The 12,179-nt window shown below is 53.9% G+C and overlaps 1 protein-coding gene across 2 annotated transcripts; it reads left to right on the top strand.

Moving 5' to 3' along the window:
- Nucleotides 1–2,247: 2,247 nt before the first annotated feature.
- NLE1 (notchless homolog 1) lies at nucleotides 2,248–10,979 on the top strand. 2 transcript variants are annotated; one of them, XM_082678347.1, is made up of 13 exons: nucleotides 2,248–2,278; nucleotides 2,415–2,558; nucleotides 3,536–3,753; nucleotides 4,356–4,435; nucleotides 5,263–5,339; nucleotides 5,514–5,611; nucleotides 5,966–6,158; nucleotides 6,639–6,774; nucleotides 6,924–6,970; nucleotides 8,047–8,249; nucleotides 9,780–9,939; nucleotides 10,045–10,115; nucleotides 10,663–10,979. In XM_082678347.1, the coding sequence occupies exons 1-13, from the start codon at nucleotides 2,252–2,254 to the stop codon at nucleotides 10,673–10,675; spliced, it is 1,467 nt and encodes a 488-aa protein (XP_082534473.1). In that variant the 5' UTR covers nucleotides 2,248–2,251; the 3' UTR covers nucleotides 10,676–10,979. The 2 variants fall into 2 exon arrangements, with proteins under 2 accessions (XP_082534473.1, XP_082534474.1); XM_082678348.1 differs by lacking the exons at nucleotides 8,047–8,249; nucleotides 9,780–9,939; nucleotides 10,045–10,115; nucleotides 10,663–10,979 and adding an exon at nucleotides 7,636–8,012.
- The last annotated feature ends 1,200 nt before the right edge of the window (nucleotides 10,980–12,179 follow it).

Raw genomic sequence — 12,179 nt, 5'->3', positions numbered from 1 at the left:
TGATATATGTTTGTTGACTGAATAAACGAATGAATGGATGGGTGAATTCCCTGCCTTCATGGTGTCCCCAACCCCGGGTCCCTTTGTGGGCGGCTCTCTGTAGCAGTGACATAATATGGTAAAGGATCCTGCCATTGGCAGAGAGAGATCCAAGGGACCCTAGATTCAAATCCTGATTCAGTAATTCATTCCACAAGTTGTTGTTTTTTTTTTTTTTTGTGGTACGCGGGCCTCTCACCGCTGTGGCCTCTCCTGTTGTGGAGCACAGGCTCCGGACGCGCAAGCTCAGCGGCCATGGCTCACGGGCCCAGCCCCTCCGCGGTATGTGGGATCCTCCCAGACTGGGGCACGAACCCGCGTCACCTGCATCGGCAGGCGGAGTCTCAACCACTGCGCTACCAGGGAAGCCCCCCACAAGCATTTCTTAAGCATTTGCTATGTGCCAGAAACTGTGAATGATTATGGAAGCAGAGAACATTCATGGGGGTAAGGATTTGTGTCTATTTTGTTCACTTACATATCCCAAGGGTCTGCAACAGTGCATGGTATGTAATAGGTGCTCAATAATATTTGTTGAATGAATGGATGAAAGACTTCCATGAATCTGTGATTTCTGAAGAATACCAAGGTGTTTCGAAATCAGGAAACATGACATTGTTTCAGAGGTTTCCCTGAGTAAATGATTGAATGAATTACTGTACATAGAGCTCCTAGAACAGTGTCTGACAGAGACCTTTGTTAAATGATTGAATGGATATTTAAAGCAAGACCTGAAGAATGAGGAACTGTTCCTGTCTGTATTCATCAGCTCAGGCTGCCATAGCAAATACCACAACTTGGTGGCTTAAACAACAAAAAATTTTTATTCTCACAGTGCTGGAGGCTAGAAGCCTCAAGGTGCCATCATTAGGGTTGGTTTCTGGTGAAACTTCACTTCCTGGCTTGTAGACAGCCACCTTCTGCGGTGTATTCACACAGCCTGCTCTCTGTGTGAGAGCAAAGAGAGGTGTGGGGCAGCGGAGGGAGAGCACACGAGAGCTGTTGTTTCTCCTCTTCTTCTTATAAGGACACCAGTCCTATCAAATTTGGATGCCATCTTTATGACCTCACGTAACCTTTATTACATCCTCATAGAGTCTATCTCCAAATACAGTCACACTGGGGGTTAGGGCTTCAACATATGAATTGGGGGGGGGGGGTGTGCACAGGTCTGTACCAGTTCCAGAAAACAGCATGGGCAAAAGCACTTGGAAGAACTAAGAAATAGCCAGAAAGATTTGATCTTAAAGTGAGAGGAGTGGCTGGAGAGGTAAGGCTGAGTGCACCATTATAAGGAGTCTGATTTTTTCCTGCCTGTAATGGGAGCCATTGTAGGGTTTTAGGACAGAAAGTAACAGACCAGAGTTTTGGTTTGAAACGTCACTCTGGTTGCTGTGTGGAGAACGCACAGGAGGAGGCAGGGTAGAGACAGGGAGGAAAGTGAAGAGGCTATTGTAGGGACCACGGTTGATTCAGAGCAGAGTGTGGCAGTGGAGATGGAGAGAACAGATTCTAGATAGGTTCATGAGGCAGCATTGGCAGAGCTTGAGACTCCCTGGATGCAGGGGGGAGAGAGAGCGAGAAAGAGAGAGAGAGAGAGAGAGGAACTGACAGGAAGATCCCCGGTTTCCGGTAAGAGCGCTCCTGGTCCGACTCTGCTTTAGTTCCTCATCTGTAACATGGGGTGAAAAGAGTTGTGAGAATTAAATGAGTTACATATGTAAAGCACTTAGAACAATGCCTGATACATTGCTATCGTTATCATTATCATTATTGTTATTGCTCTACACTGTTGAAAACTGTAGGAATTTCTTGCTTCTGTACGCATCAAGTTGTTTTTTTTTGTTTGTTTTTTGTTTTTTTGCGGTACGCGGGCCTCTCACTCTTGTGGTCTCTCCCGTTGCGGAGCACAGGCTCCGGACGCACAGGCTCAGCGGCCATGGCTCACGAGCCCAACCGCTCCGCGACATGTGGGATCTTCCTGGACCGGCACACGAACCCGTGTCGCCAGCGGACTCTCAACCACTGCGCCACCAGGGAAGCCTCGCATCAAGTATGATTAATTTATTTGATCCATTTATTTGAAGCCAGGCGCGGAGCGACACTTCCCCTCCTCAACACCAGAGGGCGATGTGGCGGATTGCAGCACCGCTGGACCACGGGGGCGGCGCTCCGTCCCGCCGGAGTTTTCCCTTCCACGTGGGGTCACAGGATGGCGGCGGTGGCGACGGTGGTGGCGGTGGGTGGGCCAGACTGGGGGCGGGGGCGCCGCGGCTGGGCGCTCGGGCCGGGGTCCCCGAGGCCGGAGGGAGGCGGAAGTTAGGGCCCTTCGGTCCGGGCGGCGTGCATGACGCCCGCCGCGCTTGTCCACACAGGACGAGGCGGCGACGCGCGACGTGCAGCGACTGCTAGTGCAGTTCCAGGATGAGGGCGGGCAGCTGCTGGGCTCCCCATTCGACGTGCCCGTGGACATCACCCCGGACAAGCTGCAGCTCGTGTGCAACGCGCTGCTGGCCCAGGTGAGCGGCGGGCCCGGCGGAGGGCGGACGGCGCTGCCCTGGTCGGGGACGCAGGGAATCAGGAGACCGAAGGTCTCGGGTACATCCCCACTACTCTCCCACAGGGGTGATAACAACCCGGCGGTGCCGTCTGCCTTGGGGAGGGTCGGAAGATGTGATCAGTGTGAGAGCGCTTTACGCGCCCACCATCGCGAGTTCACCCGCGGAGAGAGACCGCGTTTTGAACGCATTGGGTGCATCGTAACAGTGATTCCTTGTCACAGCTCCTCATTATATTCCCATTGTCATTAATATCCCCATTTTACAGTGCTGCCTGAGACCATTCAGTTATTTGTCTGGCACTGCGCAGTAGGTGGTAGATTGGGAGTTGGAAGCCGAGTGTCAGATTTAAAACTCATGCTCTCCTAAGCCGGTGTTTATCAGAATGCTGCCCTCTATTGAGGGGTGGGAGGCTGTTTAAAAATGCAATACCTGGACCCCACCCAAGACTTACTACACAGACTCTGGGGTGAAGCAGAGGGTCTACCTTTTTCAGTCAGCTTTTTTGGATGCTTCTTACACATTATGCAGCATGGTCTGGTGGCTTAGAAAACGCTGCATAATGCTATATACTAACCCTAATCCTGGACTTTAGTTTTCTTTCTGAAGAACCTGAATTAGGCATTAGCAATAGGACGTTGCGTTAATCACTTAGTTGCTCTGAGCCTCAGTTTTTTTCATCTATCAATATTAATGCCTCCTTCCCAGGGTGGTTGTGAGATTCAGATACAGGATTTTGAAGTGGTGTGTGTCTTGCAGTCGCTCTTCAAGGATTAAAAAGGTCTTGCTGAATGGGGAATGATGGGGGTAACCCAAGCAGGGTGGCTTGAAAAGTAGGAAGCGTTGCCTGCCCACAGCTCACAGAGGGTGGGGGTCCCTGGTGGAGATGGCCTTGCCCATCCTTTGATGGGGGGGTTCTCTTTTCTGTTGTCCTCCAGGAGGATCCCCTGCCACTGGCTTTCTATGTCCATGATGCCGAGATCATCTCGTCTCTGGGGAGCACACTGGAGTCACAGGCGGTGGAGACAGAGAAGGTCCTTGACATCGTCTACCAGCCACAGGCTATCTTCAGGGTTCGTGCTGTGACCCGCTGCACCAGCTCCTTGGAGGGTCACAGCGAGGCAGTCATTTCTGTGGCCTTCAGCCCTACAGGAAAGTAAGGACAGCTGCAGAGTCATGGAGGAGAGTGTGGGTGCAACTGCTGGCGGGGGTGGGGGGACCCCCAAGTTATGCTCAATGGGGCCTCCGGCTGCCCACCATAGACCCAAGCTTTGGGCTCAGGTTGCAAGTAAGGGACTTCCCCGGTGGAGTTTGGTCCCCAAAGGTCAAGGATGCCTGCCTTGGAAGAGCCCTTCCTGGACTTGACCTCAGGAGATCTGAGCTGCAAGCTCACCTCTGTCCCTTCCTAGCCATGTGACCTGGTCAAGTCATTTAACCTCTCTCTGAGTTAGTTGTTCACCTGAGAAATAGGGTTTATTTGCTTCTCACAATCCTATGAGGATAGTAAGAAGCTTTAAATCTGGTTTTGACTGTGGCCATTCCATTTAGGAAGGACAAGGAGAGAAATGGCTTCCTGGGATCTTCTCCCAGATGGCATCCGTGTTATATTTGTACTTCTCATAAGAGAAAATTCCAGTCCCAGATTCTGTTCCCAGAAGATGATTTACTAGGCAGCAGGAATGTACATGTGCAGTGTTTCCGGTGTGCCCCACCCCTTGTCCTCACTGCAGAGGTCAGGTGGCCTCTCTTCTTCCCCAGGTACCTGGCCAGTGGCTCTGGAGACACTACTGTGCGCTTCTGGGATATCAGCACTGAGACACCACATTTCACATGCCAGGGTCAGTACCCAGTTACCCACTTAGGGGGTTTTAACGCAGTGGCGGGTGGCTGATTCACTCAGCTCTTTAGTTCCTGAGGAGGAGAGGAGGCCCAGAGCACATTCCAGCCCCTTGACATCCAGTTAGTGGCTGCCTGTTCCTAGGTAGAGACCTTACCCTTGAGCCCTGCCAGCCACTTACAAACAAGCAGAGACTGGACGGAAGAGTCAGCGTGGGGTTGTGGGCAGGGGCTAACTGCCTGGTAGCAAGGAGAACCAGGCTTAAATCCAGTCTCTGCCATAGTGGTTCTCAAACTAGAACGTGCATCAGAATCACCTGGAGGGCTTGTTAAAATATAGATTTCTGGGTCCCACCCCCAGAATTTTGTCTCCTTAGGTCTGGGGTGTGACCTGAAATTTGCGTTTCAAGTTCCCAGGCATTGCTGATGCTGCTGGCCTGGGGACCTCACACTAGCTGGGTGATCTTGTAGGTAGGCCTTGCTTCCTTTCTAAGCTTTAGTTTTCTCATCTGGAGAATGGGGTGATACTTCTTGCTTTGCCCCATACTCTAGAGCTGTCATGAGAATTGTAGGACTGATGTGTGTGGAAGAACTTTATATCACGCAGCACATAAGGAACTACTAGAAAGTGGCAGTGTTATCTGTGCGGCGATGCATGGCCCTAGCACTTGGGAAGGATTCTCCCTTTGCCTAGGAAGCCTCATCTCTTCTGTTCGATCGTTCAATTATTCAGCAGCTAGCTAAGGAGTTTCTGCAGGGTGCCAGGCGTTGCTAGGCAACAGGGATAAAGAAAGGTGTGGTCCCCCTTTCTCCCCCACTGCTTTCTTAGGACACAGACACTGGGTCCTTAGCATATCCTGGTCCCCAGACGGCAAGAAGCTGGCTTCAGGCTGCAAGAATGGCCAGGTAGATGGTCAGGGTAATTAGGCAGGGATTCTGGGGCTCCCTTCCTGCAAGATGGGTCAGAATCAGGTTCTGGGGTCTTCGGGGAGGGGTGAGCAGGGGCGATGGGCGGGGGACCCTTGGTGGGACCAGGGGAAGGGTGGGGAGGGTTATTTTCGATGAGCTGCTGTCCTTCAGATTCTCCTGTGGGACCCAAGCACAGGGAAGCAAGTGGGCAGGACCCTTGCCGGCCACAGCAAGTGGATCACAGCCCTGAGCTGGGAGCCCCTCCATGCGTGAGTGACACTGACAGCTGGGTGATTGAGGAGCCAGGGCTTCAAAGCCGTAGCCCTCCCCTGCTTGGTGCAGAGGAGTCTTATGTGAGGGGACAGGGCAGGCAGTCTGACTGGCAGTGACAGCGTGGCAGGCAGTGGGGAAGGTCTTCTGCACCTGTGTTGCGCGGGCGGGGCGGGGGGAGGGCGGTGGTGCTCATCACGGGGCCTGAGAGCCACCTTGCAGCGCAGCCAGATCTTGGGGTCAGGAAGCTGTCGAGACATCATCCCTGGTCTTCGCGCTGGGGATCGGGAGGCAGTGTTGGAAGACAGACGTTGCCAGGTCAGAAGTGAGGGCATGTCCCCCTTTCTTTCCAGCAACCCCGAGTGCCGCTACGTGGCCAGCAGCTCCAAGGACGGCAGCGTGCGGGTCTGGGACACGGCTGCGGGCCGCTGTGAGCGCATCCTCACTGGGCACACACAGTCAGTCACCTGTCTCCGGTGGGGAGGGGACGGGCTTCTCTACTCCGCCTCCCAGGACCGCACCATCAAAGTCTGGAGGGCTCATGATGTAAGAGCTGGGAGAGGCCCGAAACCAGCCTGGGGAAATCTTGGGCCAGGGAGGTTGACCACTGTTTCCTGGGTGGTTGGGGAAGTGCTTCGGGAACGGGGGTCCTATGGTTTGGTGCTGCATTATAGCGGAGGTTCCAGGACCCCTTAGCATGGCCAGGCTCTGGAAATTTCCTGCTATAGGAATACTATTTAGGTTTATCGAACCTGCCGTATCCCAAACTTATTTGACTAGAGCCCTTTTTTGTGACATTTCCCTTCTGTGAAACATATTTCCAGAAACAGTGCTCTGGGCTGGTACCCTTATTTTACAAATGAGGAGAGACTTGAGCCTAGAGGGGTGATTTGATTCAGATCACAGTGAATGAGGCCCCTGCTTCTGAGTCCCACAGTGCCCATCTTCTGGGGCTGATCTGGGGGTGCATGTTCCCAGGGGTGGAGACTGCTCTGTGTGTGTCTGACCTGTCTCCCTTCGCCCTAGGGCGTGCTGTGCCGGACTCTGCAAGGCCATGGCCACTGGGTGAACACCATGGCCCTCAGCACCGACTACGCCCTGCGCACGGGGGCCTTTGACCCAGCCGAGGCCTCAGTTAATGCCCAAGACCTCCGAGGGTCCTGTGAGTGAGCGGGAGGTGGGGGGGGAAGGAGCCAATTCTCAAGCTTAACATGCGAGAGGCGGACCTAGGCTGGGGGGGCGGGTACTTGCACTTTGTGTTGGATTTTCTCATCAGCCTTGTTCCTTCTCTCCTTCGATACCTGGACACAGTGCAGGAGTTAAAGGAGAGAGCTCTGAGCCGCTACAGCCTCGTGCGGGTGAGTATCTGCCAGCGCCGCCAGCTCTATGCGCTTCTTCTCCTCGTCCCCAAAACACTGCAGACACTCAGCCCTTCTCCCTTCTAGCCTCAGCTCAGAACGTACCTTTTCCGGAAAGTTGTTCTGATAATCCTAGTTTACAATCCTAAAAACCATAATGTGCTGGGGATCATTTTATTTCATTTTGTTTTGTTTGCTTATCTGTTTATTTGCAATCCTCAGGTACCTCTCTTTTTTATTTTATTTAGTTTCAGTAACACATTCACATGGTCTAAGGTTCAAGGAAAACAAAAAGGAGAATTCCCTGGTGGTCCAGTGGTTAGGACTCGGCGCTCTCACTGCCAAGGGCCCGGGATTCGATCCCTGGTCGGGAACTAAGATCCTGCATGCTGCACGGCATGGCCAAAAGAAAAAAAGAAATATTTTTAAATGCAGAGAACACAAAGCAGTAGGGGCCATTTTAGATGGTGGAAAGTCTCTCATCTCTGTTGCACCTTCATCCGTGCCTTCTGGAAGCATCCAGTGCTACCAGTGTCTTGTGTCTCCTGCCAGAGACGTTATGTATACACATACACATATATGTGTACACTACACACAGTACAGATACACACGCGTATACAAGCCCACATGTAAAATCCTTCCCTTTTTTTTTTTTTTTTTTGCAGTACGCAGGCCTCTCACTGTTGTGGCCTCTTCCGTTGCGCAGCACAGGCTCCGGACACACAGGCTCAGTGGCCATGGCTCACGGGCCCAGCCACTCCACGGCATGTGGGATCTTCCCGGACCGGGGCACGAACCCGTGTCCCCTGCATTGGCAGGCGGACTCTCAACCACTGCGCCACCAGGGAAGCCCTCCTTCCCCTTTTTAACACACCACTCTGTACCTTGCTTCTTCGTGTAATTATACGTCATAGAAATGGTCCTGTCCCATGTTCATGAAGTCTCCCTTTGGGGGGAGTAACCAGCCTCCTTTCTGCAGTCCTGGACTCCGTGCTGGTATTGAGCAGTCAGTGGTGTGTTCGCTGCCGAGGTCAGGCTGTCCTCTCTGAGACCATGTGCGCTTTGTGCCTCCCCAGGGCCGGGGCCCAGAGAGGCTGGTATCTGGCTCAGATGACTTCACCCTGTTCCTGTGGTCCCCAGCGGAGAACAAGAAGCCCCTGGCACGGATGACGGGGCACCAGGCCCTCATCAACCAGGTGCTCTTCTCCGCGGACTCACGCGTCATCGCCAGCGCCTCCTTTGACAAGTCTATCAAGCTGTGGGATGGCAGGACGGGCAAGTGAGTGGCGGGCGTGGGGAGGGGAGGAGTGACGCTCTTCCTCCGGAAGGAGCTTGGCTCTGCCACTTCCTAGCTGTGTGGCCCTGGCAAGTGTTTGGGTTTTCTGAGCCTCTTGTTTCCTCTTCTGAATGTGCAGACCCCCTACCTCTCTGCTTTGTTACAAGGATTAAATGAAGTGGTCTGTTTAGCACCATCACTAAGTGGGCGCTGAAAATGCTAGTTTCTTTCGTATCTAGGGAGAGAAATGATGTTAAAGCTGGCCAAGGGAATTGCCTGGCGGTCCAGTGGTTAGGAGTCTGTGCTCTCACTGCCAGGGATGCGATCCCTGGTTGGGGAGCTAAGATCCTGGAAGCCGCACAGCATGGCCAAAAAAAAAAAAAGCTGGCCAAGGGCTGGGGATGCAACACAAGTGTAGGTTTGTGGTCCAGTCTTTATCTGGCCCTCCTCAAAGTGAGCCAGTGCGTCACCTGGGAGCTTGATGGAAATGCAGAACCTTGGGCCCCATCCCAGACCTTGGGGATCAGATGACCTGCATTTTAAGGTCACCTTTCAAGTCTGAGAAGCACTGCTATGACGAGGCACAGTGCCCTTGCAGTTAGTTAGGAGGAGAGGCAGAGGCATGGGCGAGAAAAGGAGCAAGGAAACCGTTGTTGAGGCCGAAGGGGCACCTATGTGTCAGTCTCCGTGTATTTTCACAACACAGCCCTGTGAAATAGATCATTCAGTTTCTTTTGTTTCTTTTTTTTTTTTTTTTTTTTTGGCTGCGTTGGGTCTTCGTTGCTGCATGTGGGCTTTCTCTAGTTGTGGCGAGTGGGGGCTACTCTTGGTTGCGGTGCGCGGGCTTCTCGTGTTGCGGAGCATGGGCTCTAGGCGCGCGGGCTTCAGTAGTTGTGGCTCACAGGCTCAGTAGTTGTGGCTCGCAGGCTGTAGAGCGCAGTCTCAGTAGTTGTGGCGCACGAGCTTAGTTGCTCCGCAGCATGTGGGATCTTCCCGGACCAGGGCTCAAACCTGTGTCCCCTGCATTGGCAGGTGGATTCTTAACCACTGCGCCGCCAGGGAAGCCCTGGTTTCTTTTTAAGATAAGGAAACTGAGTTTCAGAGAGGCCCAACGACTTGCACCAGCAGATACAGCCAGTCTGTCCCGACCAGGTTCCAGGTGGGCCTGGCCCACTGTTTCTCCATGCCACCTGTCAGCAGGCACCTGTCATGGTGGTTGGGGGAGGGTGGTGTCGTGCAGATGGGCTAAGCAGACGGCTGCATTGGATTCTGAGGCTTGCAAAGTTGAGCAGGTATGGAGGCCTGGCAAGAAGCATTCTAGAAGCAACTCATTTGGAGAAGTTTTACAGCATCGTAATGACCGATAAAGATTAAATTGGTCTGGGGTGGGGACCAGACAGTGAGATTTTGTAAAAGTTCCCAGGTAAACCTGACACACAGCCAAGGTTGAGAACCACCGCTGTGGGCATAGAGGACCCTTCAGGCGTGTTTGAAGATCTCATATCCATCCTCATCTTCCTTCCCCTGGCCCAGGTACCTGGCCTCCCTGCGTGGCCATGTGGCTGCCGTGTACCAGATTGCATGGTCGGCCGACAGCCGGCTCTTGGTCAGTGGCAGCAGTGACAGCACACTGAAGGTGTGGGATGTGAAGGCCCAGAAGCTGGCCACAGACCTGCCAGGCCATGCGGATGAGGTGCGGCCGACCCTCGTGGGCAAGTGGTTGAGAGGGAATTGAAGCCTGGCCCTCCTCCCCACCCTCCTCACTGTGCCACCGTCCCCCTCCCCCTCCTCCCTTCAGGTATACGCTGTCGACTGGAGTCCAGATGGCCAGAGAGTGGCAAGTGGTGGAAAGGACAAATGCCTCCGGATGTGAGTTTGGGGGAGGTGGCGGCTCTCCTGCCCTTTGTGACCGTCCCCTATGGTGTAGAGTTCCAAGGGCTCTCCAGGTGCCCACACTGTCCCGAGACAGTAGCCTCCAGCGTGAGGCGGTAGTTCTTAGCACACTGGATTTTGGAGTCCTGTGACCTAGGTCAAATCCTTGTTCTGCCTTTCAGTGTGCAGTCGTGGAGAGCTTGGTTCACCTGTCTCCTGGGACTTACCAGGAGACAGGAGGATCAAACATAGGTGAATACACTTTGGAACCTGAGGGTTGTGTACTTGTAAAGGATTGCCACTGTTTGTCATTGGACAGCCTTGGTGGGCATCGCAGGGGCCAGGCCCCTGGATGAGGTCCTGGCCGAGGCAGTGGTGGGCGCCTGGCCTAAGTTCGGGTGGCTGGAGCAGGGACAGTAGCCGGGGCAGGGGGAGTAGACCGAGGGGGGGCCACAAGCTCTCCCCTTAGTGGGCTTCTGGGATTGTATGGTGCCTCCCTTTCCCGAGGTGGCATCCCCATCCTGTTCCGTCCCTCTCTCCACAGATGGAGGAGATGAGAAATCCCAAGGATCCCCACCTGGACTCAGCCTCTGCCAGCTGTCTGCCCTGATAGAGACCAAAGGCCGGGGTGATGACCTTGAGAATGAGCGTGGCCTGCCGTCCTTGGACAGACCCCAGTAGCGTCCCTCCCCAGAGCAGGAGGTCGAAGGTCGTGGGAGGTTCTCACTGAGCTCAGCCCTTGGCCATCACTTGGTAGCTCGCTGATGCCAGCACAGGGGAGGCCGAGCGATGACTGGCCCTTACTGCTGCCCCTGCCTCCTTTCCTAAATGCCGTCTATTTAGGGTCAGACCCCAGATTCTGTGACCAAATAAATAACTTATAGTTTGTGTGTTTGGGTTATGATTTCTTGTCCCAGGTTCTCAGGGCTTTACTGAGGACTATGCTAAGTCAGCTTGTCTAGCCCCTCCCTCTGGGCTGCACCAAAACCATGCTGATCAGGAAGTCGCCTTTCCCCTCTTCCCACCGTGCCTACGAGGGAGAGGCCAGCTGAGGCTGGGGAGATGGGCTGAAGCCAGTATGTTAGTGGCCAGAGGATGATGTAAGGCTGTGTTGTCCATTCTGCTGGCACCAGCCACATGAAGATGTTTGCATTAACTAGAATTCGGTCCAGTTAGAAATGCAGTTGTCACACTAGCTCAGGGCTACTTACTGATTTGGACAGCACAGATAGAGGACACTTTGACCATCACAAGGACTTGTGCTGGTCAGTGCTGCTCTGGGGTGCTTTCCTCGGCCTCAGACAGCCCTGCTGGGCTCTCGCAGCACAGAGAGGAAGGCAGCGGCTGTCCCGGAGGGTTCCCTCTAACAGGCCGTGCAGTGGTGGGAGCTCTGGAGGAAGTGGGGGTGGTGTAATGGGGAGGATGGTTCTCTGCCCCGTGAAGACTCACAGTGAAGGGAATCCCCACCAGGACATCCTCAAACCTTTGGTGCAGATCTTGCCCTCCGTGCGTCTTGCGTTCACTTTCTCTCCCAATACCAAGGTGCATCTACTCAGGTTGGCTTCCAAACCATCCTTGTATGGACCGCTCGGGGCCACAGCACTTCTGACATCTTGCTGCTTCTCACCCTCCCCCGCCCCATCTGTGCTGTTAAATCGTCGCCTGGCTGTGGTTCTTGGCTTCCACCTGGCCGGTCTCTGCAGGGGGGCTGCGTGAGGGGCCGAGGGAGACAGTGGGTTCTGAGGTCCTACTCGGTGCCAGGCACTGTTCTGTGCTCTCACGTGACCCTCACAGTAACCCTGCAGCCGAACCTGGAAGGGTCAGACCACGTCCCCATGTTTTTGATGAGGAAATTGAGCCCAAGAAGCTTAAGTGGTTTGCCTGTACCCTCACATCCAGGAAGAGACAGAATTAAGTCAGACCCTCCCCCCAAAGCTTGTGCACTTTGCATCATGTCCCCCAGAGCTCAAGTCTGAGGCTGACAGTGTGCGGGCTGTCGCTACCTCTGTCCAACATTGCTCTTTTTCCTGGTGTGTGTTTTAATCTTTGAGGACCATCTCC

Source organism: Grampus griseus (genome assembly GCF_964374135.1).
Source record: "Grampus griseus genome assembly, chromosome: 20".
Classification (NCBI taxonomy): domain Eukaryota; kingdom Metazoa; phylum Chordata; class Mammalia; order Artiodactyla; family Delphinidae; genus Grampus; species Grampus griseus.
This window is presented reverse-complemented; position numbering and strand designations above follow the sequence as displayed.